At 35.9% G+C, this 17,592-nt stretch overlaps 1 protein-coding gene across 1 annotated transcript in view; it reads left to right on the top strand.

Annotated features, from left to right (window-relative positions):
• The window catches only part of LOC306882416 (lysosomal cobalamin transport escort protein LMBD1-like), a 95,083-nt gene that overhangs the window by 22,692 nt on the left and 54,799 nt on the right, over positions 1-17,592 (top strand). The window contains exons 4-7 of the mRNA XM_079437017.1: positions 4,091-4,188; positions 5,859-5,926; positions 12,076-12,164; positions 17,266-17,339. Coding sequence (XP_079293143.1) covers positions 4,091-4,188; positions 5,859-5,926; positions 12,076-12,164; positions 17,266-17,339 — 329 coding nt within the window. The remainder of the gene's footprint in view (positions 1-4,090; positions 4,189-5,858; positions 5,927-12,075; positions 12,165-17,265; positions 17,340-17,592) is intronic.

Raw genomic sequence — 17,592 nt, 5'->3', positions numbered from 1 at the left:
ATATGTATAAACTAAGAATTGTTGATGTAAAATTTCATGTAAGAGAAAATTCCGCTTTGCCATCACAGGAATAAATAGCATTTTAATATATATTAAATAGAAAAGAGTTATTTTAAATTGTAATAATATTGCAGAACATTGAAAATATTATTGTATTTTTGATCAAATAAATGCAGCCTCAGCGAGGCTTCTTTCAAAAATATTAAAATATTTTACCATTCCCAAACTTTTGAATGATAGTACTCTTCATCCAAAAACCAAATAGATGATTAGTTAGGTCTAAATTGATTTTTTTTTTTTTACTGTTGATATTTTTCAGCAGTGCTTTAATTAGCATGCTGACAGTATCTGTTAGACAGTTTGCATGGTGAAACCCCAGAGAAGTTGCCTGTGGTTAGACAAAAGCACTTACACTTCGACATGAAATATGAAGTGTAATTCAAGATGAATGTTTCATGCAGCCTTTTTAAAACAATACAACGAACCAAAGCAGCCATAATCTCACCGGGAGCTGTAATTGCTGTCACTGAAACGTTGACATTTCACATTCACATTTACTGGCCCTTGTTTCCACAGCATGTTGTGTATTTAACCAGTATGCGCTCGGTACTTTAGTGCACTACAGGTGCCCGGAATTAACAAAGATGCACAATGCGGTTTGTGAGGAGGGACAAATTGGATTTATTTTAATTTTGTCTGCTTTATTTGTATAAATTTGAACTCTTTGGGATTATTGGGAGGAGTTTAGTGTGTAAAAGACAGATCTATGCTGTGGGTATGCCGTGGTCATGATTGTCTGATTTTGAGTAATGAATCATGTTATCACCTCAAGAAAGCATTCAGCCATGCGAGTCTTGGTCAGGAGTTATTTTGGGTTTACTGGGCCTGTCTTCAGAGACATCCATTAGCTGTAGATATCCCCCCTCCAGCCTAAAATAGCTTTGTAGCCCCTGTAAGTGTCTGCTCCTCATACTCCTTCTCATGAATTCATAATGCCTAGCGGTATTATCCTACTGCATATTAGAAGTGCTTCACTTGCTCACAATTTGCCAAACAAACACAATATGGAGGCATTTACCATCAGTACAGGGGGGAAAGTGGAGAAATCAAGAGGACTGCATCTATCTGTCTGTCTGTCGACCATTCAAAAATGGGGAAACAGCACTTTTCACGTTTTTTTCTCCAAAGTTTGCATGTCTATAACTCAAGAAGTTAATCTTAATGCCCTTTTTAGATATTGTGTCTTAAACTTTCCTTTTGGCATCTTCATTTCTAAGCCACTATATGGTTTGATTCCAGAGATAATGCTATGGTTCCAGGAGTAAATCGTTAAAATGTACACATTTTCAGTGGTCAAAAACCAAATGTGGGACCGCAACATTATTTGTTCTTCAGACCTACTACTTAAAAAAAAAAAAAAAAAAAAAGTAGTATCATATTTTTTGCAAAGTGGCCCACATTTGGTTTTTGGTTTCAGCACAGTGTAACATTGATTTTGATTTGTTTCCCAGAATTAATCGTTGCCTGGGTTGCGTACGTATGTGTGGGGCGGAGCTAAAAAAGAAATCCAGAAATCGCTTACCCCACCTTTAAACATTTTATTGTTTCAGTGTTAATTCTATTGTTAATGGTCTATTAAGTGTTCTGTTGCTCTATCTGACTACTTATCTTTCTCTCTGTCATCTGTTATTCTGTTGTTCCATCTATCATTCTGTTGTTCCACCCATCTGTAAATCCATTGTAATTACTTATTATTACTATTATTTATCTTCAAAAAATATCGTCAAAAAATAAAATAGTAGTAAAGTACCAATATCTATAAATTTTATTTATTTACGCTATTACATTTTGTTGCAATCCAAATGGCTGAACCAATAACTGATTAAGTAGAAAACTATGAATACCAGTAAAAATATATTTATTGTAATGATTTCCTCTCACAGTAATACATAAGCTTGCATGATTTGAGGTATCACTCATGTCCATAGCATAAACTGACTCAAAACTCAAGTATATGCTACAGAAACAGGGATGCTTGCCTTAGCAAACACCGCTAATTAGCCAAACAGACACTCCTGACAGATACAATTTAAACTGTTATTGTGTTTCTAATTGCAGCAAATTGATTCCGGGTGCCTTGGATTGGTCCAGAGTTTTGATGCATGTGGTTTTCCTTGAGAACACAAACTGTGTGGAATTTTTCTCAGGATTCAGGATGGGTTGAACCTGTTGAAAGCTTTACACAAATACACAAATAAAAACCATGAGAAATTCTTTAATCACGCAAAACTGTGCAGAAATATAACAAAACTGAGAGATAGTAAATGTAGCGAGAGTGTGTGAGAGTGCAGAGTTTATCTGTAGGAGCAGCTTCGATCCACTGAACTCACGGATAAGAGCCATATGACCGAATCCCTCACAGTAATCCAGAAAAAGTGCAGCAATCAAAAAATTAAGTTTTGAAAAGCACACGAACAGCTGGCAAAATCAGCCGCGGGGCTCATGAAACAATAACAATAATCGTTTTCATGCTGCTGCTCTGTTTTCCTCCTCGCCTGTTGTTAAAAAACATTTGTGTTTTACCTGATAGAAACACACTCTGCCGTCCTCTTCACACATCCATCTTATAAAATCGAAGGCATTTATCAAATGAACACACATGTACACATTTGACTGATGTCCGCAGAGCATGTTTACATGTTCACGGAAATGAGCTTTTTGTCCTACTTGACCGCAGACAGAATGATGGATCATTTTTTTTGCGCTCATGGAAGGTCATTGCAAGCCGTTCTGGTGTGTTGCCAGTATTGGAGACAGTCTGTATGATTACAGATCTGTTTCTATTTATTTGGAGAAAGATGTTTGGAGTTTTGTGCGATATAGTGTACTCCAGATTTTTTCTCATTTATCTAGCTGCAGTTTCTTAATCCACTCCCCTCATGTATACAAACATATCTACAGGGTTTTATGATGACACATTTTGTGAACCAAAGAAGGATGTATTATTCATATCACCTCTATCAACTGGGTAACCTACATGAGAAGTGAAGATGACAATTTAAAGTGTGTGATCCGTTTCAGGACTGAAATAGGCCAAGCTAACTATTTTAATTCATTGCATGACAGGGAAAGAGAGGAATCAACAAAATCACTTTCTCTGCATGTCACAGCCTGTTATGTAAACTCTTGCAATATCAGTGATCTTTGCTCCTTTAACTTGATTATTTCTGCTTGTCTGTGCTTTGGGGCTTAGGACTCGTCAAGTGGGAGTTTTATTGCTTTCTAGGAATCTTTACGTGTGTAAAGACATTGATTTCACTCTTGATTTGTGTTCGTACCCTTTAGTCCATATATTTTTCACTTTGTCATGTCCTTGTAACAACATGTACTATACAATAATTTGTATTTGATCATTTATGAAGCCTGATTATAGAACTGCTGTGAACAATCCAACTAATATTTGATTGAATTGATGTTTGCTATAATTGACTTCTGCTTTAATTTTGTGATTCTGTTTGGTTGTCTTGACATGCTCAATGGAAAATATAAGAATTCTTACACATGCATACATACATGCACTAATATTCTAATATAAAAATACTAATATTTATAATATATGTGTGTGTGTTCTATACATATATGAAATATATAATGTTTTAATTTATATAATATATTTGTAGTGTACAGTATACTTTATATTTTTATATGTGAAATATTAGTATTTACCAAACTGCTTCCTGCTTCTTATTCCTTTAAGAAATTATAATAATAAAATATTTTTAAGAATTTTAACCTATAATTGGACCTTTTTTGACTGTTTTACAATCTCATGCAACCTTGACATTTTTAATTTTTTGACACGCCACATTTATTCATAATTACAAAAAACAAAAAATCATAATAGGGGAGGCATAGGTCATCATGTGTACAAATTTTTAATGTTTTTTAATACATCTGTACACAAAATGAGTGCCACGTCATTGACCCTTTGACATCTAAATACATCATGTGTAATGTGCTGTATTTAATGTGGATCCTGGTTGTTGAGAGTGCTCCAGGTGTGTAATTGCCCATCTTTTCTCTTTCACAGCTCTGTATTCCATCATTCTGTTCTGCGTCTTCCTCTGGATCCCCTTTGTGTATTTCTACTACGAGGAGAAAGATGAAGACAACAGCAACAAGTGCTTGGTAAATCTCACACTCCTTCCTGTTTTTCCAGTACACACCCCATGCGTTCTGAAACAGATTGCCTTTTCAGCCTTACAGGGATAGTTTACACACACATACACACACACAGTGAAAACTAGGTGGTAAAAGAGCTATGTTAAGCTATTTGTACTCAATAAATAGTGTGTAATATACTAGTATGTTAAGCAAGGCATGCTGTCTGCGGTTAGAAAAGTTAGCATTAATCATATCAACAGAAATGCCCTTGGGGTACTGCTAAGTGATATTTGCCTGATTACTGTTATGGCAGTTCATTTATAATAACCCAGTGAGTTCACCTAGACTCCATCTGCAAGAGATTTGACTGCATTGTGGTAATAAAGTGACGAAAACACAACCTACTCACTATATTGCTGCTCGCTTCAAATGTCAAATATTTCTCTCAAAGGACGCCACAGTGATGTGCAAAATTGCATGCTGAGGAGCTTCCTCCATCTTGTAGAAGTTATTTAGATCTCTTTCCAAACTTTCCACTCCTCCTTCTCCTTTAAAACACTTAGAAGTGGCTTCGTTCCAGAACTATTGAGCCTCCTACGTAGGCAAGCATCATAGGTACTGTCCTAAAAGGAAGGCAGGATGATTATGCTGCCTTCTTTTTTTGGCCCAATTTTTACCAGGATTGCATATATCCTTCATGGATAAATTAATGCATTGTGACATGCTTTGGGGGGAAAAAAATCCATCCAAGATAATGGTTGAAGCTATTTTTTTATTATAATTTTTATAATGTTATGGTTTCACTTTTTTGATTTGTGTTCATTCCTTTTAGTCTGTGTATTTTTCACTTCATTTTTACATGTCATGTATAATTGTACCAATGTATACTATAGTTTTTTTTTTTAAATTTACATTTATAGAACTGGTATGAAGCAATCTATAATATTTGCTTGAATTGATTCTTGCTAATTGAATCCCACTTAAAGTTTTTAATACCATTTGGTATCCTTTGACATGCCCAATGGAAAAATAAGGTTTTTAATTAAAAAATCTATTTAATATGTTCCTATTAGTAATTTGATCCCTACTGTTTATTTGTATACATGACGTTTTATATTATATTATATTATGTTATATTATATTAATAGTAATGTATTATGGAATCAATTTTATATTTAAAATGTATATTTTAAATTTTAAAGTCTAATTGAGTCTAATTAAACATACTATTTCACCCTATATTTAGTTATTTATACTGTTTACACATTTTTTGTGCATCTTTGCTTATTTTACTATGTTAATTACATTTATTTGAGTATCACATTGTTAGTTTTTCAACAAGCTAATGCCAAACTAATGAACTCAATTACTAGTTGAATCTCTCATGTGCTCCATGTTATCACTGCTGTTTGTAGGCTGCACAAAGTTGCTCATTTAATGTAGAATGTTCCAAATCGGTCACTTGTAAAGTTCCATTTCAGTTAGAACAGTGCATTAGCTCAGGTTTTGGAACAGAGCCGCAATGTCTGCATCAGAGAATGAACTAGGGACACTGTGTTCCTGACTGTTAAGTGCTGCAAATATGTAATTATACTCCAGCCCAAAGCCCCTCTCTACATGAAGCATAATTTATCATGGATTGATGACTTGTTGAATACAGTTTGATAAACCTGTTTTTTATTCTCTCATTACAGCAAGTGAAAAATGCACTGAAGTCTACAATAGGATTTGTGATTGTGTGTTCAGTGCTGCTTTTGATTGGGTAAGTGCGATTTGTGGGATTATAGTATTCTGTGTGTTTGTGTGTGTGTGTCTGTCCATGTGTGTGTGGAGTGGTCGATGTGAGCGATATTATATCATTCACTCATCATCTTTAACCTCCATCGGGGGTACAGCAGGTGTGAGAATGCTGGGAAATTGTTGGACAGATGCTGATAATAACCTGTATTTAATTATTTTGAACTAAGATTACCTTTGTGGAATTGGAGAACAAACTGTAGCTATAATCTGAGTAGCCATTATTAGTTTAGTAGAGAGTGATATCTCTACTGGGGGCACATCAAATGCTGATAGTATGACATTTCTGGGGGATTTCTGCATAATTTGGAGTACAAAGGGCTCTAACCAAATCATGAATGATTGTCGATAAACTGAGATCGGAACCAGTAATTTGAACAATTTTGAATCAGTAGGTTCTGCTAACAGACTAAAATCAATATATTCCATTATGAAAATAAATAAGATATACAGAGTTTATTTCTGGACAGCCAGAGAGCTCAAAATCTACTGCAGGACATCAAATTAATGTAAACATAAACAAAACATTGAGCCTATTTATACTTGTTCCTGATGTTATTGTGCGTGATTACTGAGTGCAGGTTATTCCAAATATAAATATTAGTCGTTGTAATGTTTGTGGTCTTTTCTTGCTCCACTTCTCAACTATCTCCATTCTGGTACACTACTATTCAAGTTCAAGCTCCATCCATTTATCCATCTCTCTCTCTCTCTCTCTCTCTGTCTCTCTCTCTCTCGCTCTCTCTCTCTATATATATATATACTGGCTTTGTCATCACAGGAAACAGTTCTTTTTAAATTTAAGTCATATTTCACAATATTACTGTTTTTATTGTATTTTGATCAAATAAAGGCAGCTTAGGTGAGCATAAGAGACCTTCAAAAACATACAAAAACAAAAAAAATCTTATTGACCCAAAACTGCCCCCATTTTTATGATTCCGTCAATTCTTGATAGATACCTTGATGTTTTTTCTCATTGGATATCCTGTAATTTGTCAGATTACAGACGTAAAATAGAAGTTTTATGCTGACAAAAGTAATTATTTGTAGTTAATAAGCAATACTTTTGTTTTTATTGCTGTGTAACGTAAAACGTAATATGTAATTTAAAGCAAATAGTTTAATTTAGCTCAAAGGGAATCATTTATGATTTTATAGGGAATTTGAACAGAATCACTGTTTCACGGCTGATCACTGAGGCGGCAGCAATTCAACTCTGCACTGGATATTAAAATCCAAAATATAGTGAAAACACTATTTAATAACACAGTAACAAGATCGGCAGATTAAGACATTAACTTGTAAGCACAAAACACAAGATACTTCTCATTTCAATATAAACAAGGCTTTATTTGATAAATCTAAGACATGTAAACTAATCTAACACATGAACACAAGCATTCACACATTCACACGTTGCCGAAAGAGAGAAAGTAAGGAAAGGAGGAGTTTAAGAGAATGAAAATGTGAAATCCCAAGTTTACAGCAATCGCTTTGAGTTTCTCAATGAAGCAAAAATGTATATTAAATGCACCGATTCAGTTAGAATCTGGAGGTTACTTGCTTGTTGCTAAGGGAATCCCTTGTGTGTCGTCGTTGCAGGAAAGGGGGTTCCCCGAAGTTTCTGATTGGCTGAGAGTTCAGTAGTCGTGAAGTGACGTCTTGGGAAACCAGTGGTTGGGTGTTGGCTGAGGATGCGGAGTTATGGCTGGTAGAAGTTTTGAGGCGGTCACAGACTCGAGTTGAACTTGGAAACGAGACGTGGTGGCAAAACTTAACTGAGTACATGAAACTTGCAACGGAAAATTAAATAAAGTAAAACAATAAAGGGATGTAAAGAAACTAGGTGGGTTGCTGGCATGTAGGCCAGAGCACGCTCAGAGAGCGCTAAAAGGCAGCGTCAAAACGCGGAGGCAAAAGTTGAAAAAAAGGAAGAGAGAAAAAAGAGAGTTTGATGGTGTCCTGAGTTTTTAAACTCTGCTTCTGGACACATCCCCTCTGGTGTCTTGACCAATTAGATAGGCTATTGTCTTAACTAGGGGTGTTCCTTCCATCATAAATCAGCATGTTATCAGTCACATGGTCCGAATTTTACACATTCTTGCAAAGTATAATTTTGGATGTGATTTCTATAACCAGAATATGATGCATTTGACAAAGAATTAATTGGAAGAAACATTTAAAGCATGATTTTTCAAACTCATACATACCAACCACGCATATGAATCCTTCAGCTATTCAATAATGATTAAAAAGACTGATTAAAACATGATAAAAACATGATAGTCTAATGTGTGGGTTACAAACATAATATGGGGTTCTGCATAGAAATGTCCTTTTAGGATGATTTTAGATGCATATGAAAAAGGAAGTCTCTGTGTGGTTCTATGGAGAACGAAGACATGTTCTTTAGACTAAGGAATTTCGGTTTGGTCTGTCTTCTATGTTGGGGGAAAAGTCAGTCTAAGGAAGCTCGTGACTTCCAGCTTGGAACCCATGTGATGGCCATCTCTTTGACCATCAGTCTTGATTGCTTGCCCCCAAATTTGACAGTCTCCTTCCTGAATTGGAATTATCAATAAGTGTTCTTTTGTCTCAATGTTGCAAGCTGTATTGTGAAAGAGTTGGTTAGTTCGCTTGCTTCAGACTAGTTGGAGCTAGGAATCTGATTTATGACGTCCTGATACAGCTTTGAGGCCCCTCTGGAATTTCAGCTTCTCATGTTTCGATGTTCTGATCGAGTCTTAACTTTGTCTGATTCGGTCTCTGATATCCTACAGCTGAAACATTGGAATAAAGGCTATAGTTGGTATCACTTTGAAATACCATGTCTTTGGCTTGGTAAATAACAAGCTCCGAAGGCAAAGTCAAATTATCTGGAGTCTCTGAACCTGGTAATTTTCAAGACCTTGAAAGGTTTTTTTGTCAAGCCATGTAACAATTGTTAACCGAACTAAAAACCAACATGCAGTCTAAATGTGTACAGATACATGGCATGGCTTTGTCCCGTTTAACCTCAAGTTTATACTTTTTGTTCTCAGCAGTGCTCTTGCAGCATAAACATAATGGATTTTCTTTGCCGCTGCAAGAATAACACGTCTGCTCACCAGGTCATATAATTTAATGTGCTCTCAACCATTAAATAGTGTTCCTGTGGGGCAGGATACCTTCATCACACCTTCATGTCTTATAGACCCAGTGGGATGGGTTACTTTGATCGCAGAATGGGAAGAGGGACATACTATGGACCAAATTTAAAAGTGGGGATGGCACTTCGGACAGAAGCAATTTGGTGTTCATTTTACCTTTTGAACCAGTGCAGTGTTTTACTATTGTGTCTCAGGGTTCCTGATGTGGGAGGACATGATGGCTTTTTCCCATCTTCTTTTTTTTCTCAGGTTGAGGCGCAGAGTCCCTGTGTTTGTGATTGTTCATTTGGAGAGTGACTTCTTTTTGTTTGCCTGTTTTGATTGGTCTGCGCTAAGGATGGGACTTATAAATGGAGAGCTGACCCTTCCCAGCCTCTGTAGTGCCATTTAATCTTTCATACCCGTCGAAATGTCTCAAGAGCTCTAAGTGCACTCTATCAATGCAGTACTTGGTCAAAGCTCCAGATACATGGGCCCTGTCCCAAATGGACGTCTTCATGTGGACCTGCATTCACATGGCCTTTCTCTAGTGCGTGTCTGTGAAGTCCACGAGACCACAAAGTGTCCCATTTTTCATTTTAGGTTTCAAAAGGGTGCTCATGAGGACATCCGAGACAGATCCAGATCGTATTTGAGCTATTAGCCTGCAATTAGCCACCAATCGTTGCTTACAAATTTGGCTGTGTGCTTTTAATTTAGTGTCTAATGTGATATTCAAAAGGCAGAGTGAAAGTTAACGATATACAGTGAGTTTGGCTGACATAGAATTTTGGACTTTAATTGATGACGGCAAACGACAGGGAAAGTGGATACAAAGGTCAGATACGTGTTAAGTCTTTGAACTTGTGTACCTTTGCATAAACCCTCACAGAGTCCTTGGTCGATTTATGAAACCACGTCCTGCTGTGCGTACAGTTTACAACGTAATTTATTGACACCCCTAAAAGATGACATTTTCATGCACGACGCAGCTTTTCTGAAGTGACATGTCAATTGAACTCGCTCAGATTATGCCAGTGATGCTGAATGATGTGGCTGCATTTAAAATCAAAGTGAACCTATTTTGTGGCCATTTGAATGTGGCCCTTTTGGCTTCTAAAGTTGCTGATTGGATGTTAACAGTGGGTATTATGTGTGTCCTTTAGGGTTGCATGATTATTTTGTCATATATTGTGACATTTAACATCCAATATTGTTGCTTAGATGTTCAGACAAACAAACAGGATGATCCCAATCAATGGTATTTATTTTATAATATAAATATAAGGGTGAACATGCAGTTTATTATTATTAATACTAAAATGTCTTAAGTACCCCAATAATAATAATAAACAGCATGTGCACTCTTTATTATAGTTTTTATTATTTTGATTAGCCGTGCAGCCCTAATGATTTTTATATTCAGTAGTGTCAGACAGTTAATAGTCATTAAATGCTTCCTAATTTATATGGTCTTATTAATTTGTGCCTTTTTGAACTTGCACCATTAATTTTATTATTATTATTTTGTATTTATTTATTTATTTTTTTTTTTTTGGATAGGCAGTGGTCAGAAAGAGTCATATATAAGCAGAGTTGGGGAATATTGTTTTTAAAAGTAATGCATTACAATGTTACATCACACCATTAAAAAAGTGACTAATTGTGTTTCTTAGTTAATTATTATGGAAAGTAATGCATTACGTTACTTTTGCATTACTTTTTGTCACCTGAGCTGGGCTTACTTATTAATTTCCTGCTTATTAATTTTTTGGCAACTGTAAAGGCCTTTTCATACTAAAAGTGAAATTAATAAGCCTCAGGCTGAATGAAGTGCCTCTGTCTTTGCTTCTCACTCTCAACTTCTCTCAAAACGGGGATAGGAGGGGTAACTTGCATTACTTATTTGAAAAAGTAACTCAAATACTTTTCTTAAAAGTAAGGCATTGCTTTACTAGTTACTTGAAAAAAAGTAATCTGATTACATAACTCCCATTACTTGTATTACTGTATATCAATTATAATTGCTGGAAATACAAATTATACAGTTGATACAGACTAAAACTGAACCTTATGGTTAAAACATGTTTTTTTTTTTTCAGACCAGCTGTAGCCTAAGGTATTTGCTTATGTAACCTCACCTTGTGAGTGATGTTCTCCTCATTGGAGATGACTGGTTTTCTTCGTGTTGCAGATATTTACTCAGAATGTGAGCATACTGTATCCTCAGTTGCTTTTAAAGCTTGCAGCGATACATTGCATGAGCTGTATACAAGGATCTCTACATGATAGTTCACAGTAAACACACTCGTGCCATCAGCCACACACATACATAAACACAAGACAACAATTCACCTTTTGGGTAAAGGTGCTTCACTTAAAGTTGTATAATACTTTTGGAAGAAATGTTTTTAAATGACTCACATAAGATAAAGATTCCTACTTTTTCAATGGCCTAGAAAAAGATGTATTCAACGCTAAGGTGGTCATTTGTATATTCACGTGTTCATATTTGCTTTATAAAATTGCACATTATGCTATTGTAATTTGATCACTTGTTTGTATATTTGATTGAAGAGATTGTGTTTGCTTTGTGACCATAAATGTCTTTTATTTTGGAGTGACACTAACAACCATATTATGTCGCAGTGTGTATCTACTGAGTGTCAGAGATTTATTAGAAAGATATTAGAATGATTTCTGAAAGATCATGCGATGCTGAAGACTAGACTGGAAATTCAGTTTTGCCTTTACAGGAATAAATGACATTTTAAATTAGATTAAAATAGAGAACAGTTGTTTTAAATTGTAATGATATTTTACAGTAAAATTGTGTTACTGTATTTTTGATCAAATAAATGCAGCCTAGGTAAGCATGTAAAAAATATCCCCCCACAATTTGAATTCTTACCAAACCCAAACTTTTAAACAGTAGTATATAAATCATGACGTTATGATTGAGAAATTTGAACTTCTGTTGCAGGACATTTGTTCCGTTGGAATCTCCGCCAAACCAGAACTCCACTCAGTGGGAGAAGGTGCAGTATCTGTTCGAGGAGCTGGGCAGCAGCCGTAAGTATCATAAAGGCCTCTTTAAGTGAAATTGCAGCTCAGTTTTACTCACACTTGCAAAGAAAACGGCAAAAAGAGCTTTGTTGAAGTCTTCCAGGGCCACAACACCAGAACGACAGGTGCTTTTTAGAAAGCGATGGATGCTGCCGAGCCACGAGTAGAGGTGATGTGTGGGTTTGGCAGCCCTGACATTTAGCCTCGTCAATGTCAACAGACCTCATTGTGCTACCTAAATTTGCTGTCTTGGAAAAAAAAAAGAAAAGACCTGGCTGCTTTTGACATGTCAATCAGGTCTTCCATTTGAAGCAGGAGTGGCAGGGCCCATGTTTGCACCTTTTTCTGCATCTTTTTCTCAGTCTATTAATGCAGACAGCAGTCCAGTGTTCTAAAATAAACTCCTAATTTACCTAATTAATAGTTAGTCAAGCAGTTGTTAAGTTTAGGTATTGGGTAGGATTAGGGATGTAGAATATGTTCATAAAGAATATGTGCTTTATAAGTACGAATAAACAGTCAATATGTTAATAATAATAGGCATGAAAATGAGCAACTAGTTAGTAGTGAGAATTGGTCCCTATTCTAAAGTATTACCAACATTCTTTTTATTTTTAAACTTTAATGTAATATAAAAAAACATTTTTAAACCTCATTTATTTCAGTTAGTTGCCAATGCAACATTTCTTAATTATTAAATTAAAGTACTAATATAACCCTAAAAATGAAGAAAAACAATAAAGGAAAATATCTTAAAAAAATACAATTACAAGAATGACTAAAACTTTAATTAAAATTAAAACTAAAACAGAATATATATAAAAACATAATAATAATAATAAACATCTTATGTTGTATTTTTGTTGAAATTTAAGTTTTGCAAGAAAAAGTGCACCAAAGTCCGCTAAAATGTGAAAAAAAACTGAGGTGTTCACACTGCTGAGGACAAAGGATCATCCCTTTTCTCTTTTTTTTTTTTAGTATCTTTTTTTTCTCTATATTTAAGGGACTGGTTGGGAAAAGGAGTCTGTGGAAAGGAAGCTCCTATGTTACAATGTCCATGTTTGAGTATATTTGTGTCAGTGTTCTCCAGAGCCTTTCTTATCACATTCTGAAGGCTTATTTGAAGATCACATAACAAGTCACATGGCTTTTTTACTTCCAGTACAAGTACGGTTTGTTTTGCTCTGAGAAAGCAAGTGTGATTTGCTAACACCATGGTGTTCCTTCAGAGAACTTCCCTTGTTAGGTTGGGTCGTGACACTTGCTTCACTCTTCCTTGAAGACCATCAAGCTGGCAGGAATGGAGCCAATAAAGAACCCAACCTAATCCAATAATGGCCTGGAGTAAGTCTGTGACTCTTTAAGACAGTGCCTGATTCCTGTGAGGGGGTCTTAGAGCTGTCTTTGCCCCTTCCCAGCAGCCCTGGCCTAATGAATGGAAATCAAGCAAAACGTCTAGGTGGAAGGAACATCAGAAAAAGGGCCCTTTTGGAACAGGCTTGTTTGTCAAAAATCTGCTCCTCATCTCCACTCCGCGTGTTAAATTAGTAACCAGACCCTGTGTGCTATGTAAGCAGGGTTATCATGTTCCTGAGAAGCCTCGGCTGCTGAAGGAGCACCTTGACCCAAGCGGCAAGACAAGCTGACGAATTCCACCCAGTGTCATTGCGAAGCCATGGTTGTCCATTACCAATTCCACAGATATGCATCGGTTCAGTTGCTGGTTCCCCCATGTGAAACAGACATAAAACATAAACTGAATGCAATACCCGATTCCCCATTAGTGGGTAAGACAGAGGCGAGAGGGCGAGGGAGCGTGCAGGAGGGTAGACAGCTGGAGATCTGATCTTATCACAGACATAGGCTCGAAAAAAGTCTCCACTTAATTATGCAGCGGAGGCCCGGACCCAGAATCCACTCAGACAGCTCTTCTTCTCTGATTTACCTTCCCGCTGAGCTGAATGAGTTTCAGCGAGAGTCACATTTCAAATTGGAGTTAGAGTGACGAGGAGGCATCAGGCATCAGCTACGCTGAATCTAATTTAGATTTGATGACATAATTTGGCATTCATAGTGTTAGTCTGTAATGAGCATCATAAGGTGGTTGCAAGGTGTTCTGTTTTAGGTGTGTGGAAAATGACAGATTTTTTTAGGAAATCTCTAAACGAATATCCATTTTTTTAATACTCTACATTAACCGTTGTGATGCCATGTTGTAATTCACTTGTAGCATTTAAATGATACAATTTTTTATAATTATTTTTTTTTCTAACACTAAATTAATTTTAATATTGACTGTTTATTCTTTATTGGCTGTAACACGAATATAAAAACTTTAATTTTAGATTTCTTTTGAAGTCATATAACTCTTATTTGACCATAAAGTAATCTTTAAAAACATTTAATTTTATCGTTACAAATAGCAAATCTCAAAATTAATATCCTTTCTTTTTGTCTGAATTTACTTGTAGCATTTGTATTAGTGTTGAATATGAAAAAAAAAAATATCTATCTATCTATCTATCTATCTATCTATCTATCTATCTATCTATCTATCTATCTATCTATCTATCTATCTATCTATCTATCTATCTATCTATCTATCTATCTATCTATATATATATATATTCTAATTTGATGCCTTGTATCGTTTAAAATATAATTGTTTTATTTTTTGTTTATTTAGATCTGTTTATTCTTTATTGGCTTATAAAACATGAATATAAATTTCAATATTAGTTAGAATTGTAATATTGGTGCCTTGCTTTTTCTGTATGTCTCTGCATTAAATATAGGCCTAGTTATATGTCTATGCTCATATTTTTTATTTTTTTGAACACCATAAATCAGATTAAGATAAATTGCTCGCAGTCAAAATAGTTGAGAACCTCTACTGTAGTGCATATAGTGCATGGAGGTTTGCACCACATTTGTTCGATAATATTTTTGTCGATAACTGTTTGGAAGTAGCGCGTTTTCTCTTTTCCTGTAATCCAGAATCCAGTGAGTGAGTTGGCTTTAGCCAGCTGCTTTCCATCTCCATGAGGTTATCATAGCAAGCTCATGTTGTGAATACCGCAGCTAAGAGCTCTTTAATATACACTTCTCAGTGGCAGGAGTCTCCTCGGCACACACAAGCCCGAGGTGCTCCGTGCATGTCGAGATAAGGGCCTCCACTCTCTCCGAGTGCCGAGGAATCAGCCGCTAGAGCAGCTGTGGAGCCGCCATAGATAATAAACAATATATTCTCTGTCCAATCCCTCAGAAAGTCTTCCGGAAAACGCAGGTCCCCCTGCATTGTGAGGAGTTCATAAACAGAGCGGCTTTCCGTAGCAAACACGAACGCCATTGTCTCCGGCGTCGCGCCTTCGCCACTTAACAAAAGCGGGGACATCACAAAGGGAAACACCCATTCAGATGTAAATGCTCAGTTCAGCCATCAGACATCAAAGCTTCTCTTCTTTTTATATTCTTCCGTTTGCTACATTAGGAAGCAGGAGTGTAATCATCTTCATTTCTTCTCGTCGGCTTTTGTGTCTTGGGGCTTTTTGTGAATGGAACGTGGTGGGTGGCCCAGCAAACACTTCTCAGACTTCATGTGGTTCAACAAAATGGAAAGAAGTCATTTTGTGAGTGATGTAAAGCAGTTCCTGAGGAAAATAAACAGAGAACAGTAGGTTGCATTCAATTGAGGTATGCTGCAGGCAGAAGGGGGCTTTCTGGGCTCAGGGCTGCCAGGATGCTGTGTTTTGCTCCGCTGGGCCATAGCTCAGAATCAGAGGAAAGGGGAATCGTGCGAGTTTGTGTGCGTTCAACTCTCTCGCTCCCTATGACAGGTGGGATCCTAACAAACAGGGAGTGCAGTGGCGGTCACTTCCCATAAATCTGCCTCAGCTGACCTCAGATCTGATAGCTGGCATCATGCCCTCTCTTCTTTTCACTCAGTTTCCCCTTTTTTCCCTCTTTCTCTCGTTTCCATGTTCCATCTTGTATCCTGAGGACTAGGGATTCACAAAATGTCAAATGTACTTTACCATGTACTAAAAAAACCAAAAAAACAGCAATTTATTTTGAATGTGAACAGGCAAGTCATTCACAGCAAAAATACAGGTGTGTGCCTGTTAAATAATGGAAGAGCAGAAAGATGGCGCTGTCTGTTTTTTTTTGTCCATCGATTGTCTGGTGAGTCTTGTAGGCTAGTTTTACGCTGTAAACAAAAGTCAGCATTTTTCAGCATTGTATATATTCAACATATATTCAGAGTTTGAGTAACAACAGGTTTTCATAATATAATAATTCAAGTAGGTTTATTAATATTTATTCATAAAATATGAATAGTTATTTTATATAGTGATAAAACTATATATTTTAACAATGAAATAAAAAATAAATAATTCATTTTATTTTTTGTAATTTGTTTATATTATAATTTAATAATGAATTTATCATTTGTATCGACCTAATTGTAAAAGTACTTTTAAGTACTTTTGCATTCCTTTTTATAAATATATATTTTTTTATATTGTATTAATATTTATTATTATTATTTATCAACAACCGTTTATACTGTTTTAATTTGTTGTATTTCTCATAATTAGTTTTTTTTTATTTTGTTACAGATTATTTACTTGAACGATTACTTGATAAATGTGAAGATCAATGCTTACATTTGACTTAATTTACTTTTTTTTTTTAAATAAATAAATATTTTTAAATATTACAAGTTTTAAATAAAGCTAAATGTTTAGTAGCATGTTAGTTTTTGCTGTGGTATCAAGAATTGTGAAATTTTACTGGTTCTGATATTGACTATTAAATAAAGCCGTATCTTTATTGAAGAACTTACCTGAAAGTCCTTTATATTTTCAACATGTCATTGTGACTATTAAAATTTAGAGGGCAAAAACTTTGCTGACCTTTCAGTAACTATGTCAGAGTAAGAGGAGGTTTAGAGAAATGGTAGCGAGAGAGGAAAGAAGATGAGGTGCATTGAGAAATTTCCCTGGGGGACAGGAACTGCTTTGAATATCTGGCGTGTGACCAAAACTTAACAGAGCTCTGCATTTGGCCCATGTCATAAATAAATTTCCCCTCTGTCTTGCAGATGGCCTGGCCGCCCTGTCGTTCTCCATCAGCTCGCTCACCTTGATTGGCATGCTGGCAGTGATCACATACACGGTGAGTGGCCAACAGAGAATTGGTAATGGTGGGTGGTTACTTGTGCCCCATCGATTTTGCATGCGTTTATGAGGGTTGTATGCGAAGAGACTGCTCAGCACTGTCACGGGGAAGCAGTTTTAGACGTAATATGCATCTTTCTGTCCACAATTTATGTATGCTTGTCTATCCTTTTATAGGTTGATGTGTCATTTCTGTACTGCTAGTATCAAAAACACTGCCTCATTTGCCATTGGTTAAAAAAAAAAAAGAA

This window comes from Barbus barbus (genome assembly GCF_936440315.1).
Source record: "Barbus barbus genome assembly, chromosome: 16".
Classification (NCBI taxonomy): domain Eukaryota; kingdom Metazoa; phylum Chordata; class Actinopteri; order Cypriniformes; family Cyprinidae; genus Barbus; species Barbus barbus.
This window is presented reverse-complemented; position numbering and strand designations above follow the sequence as displayed.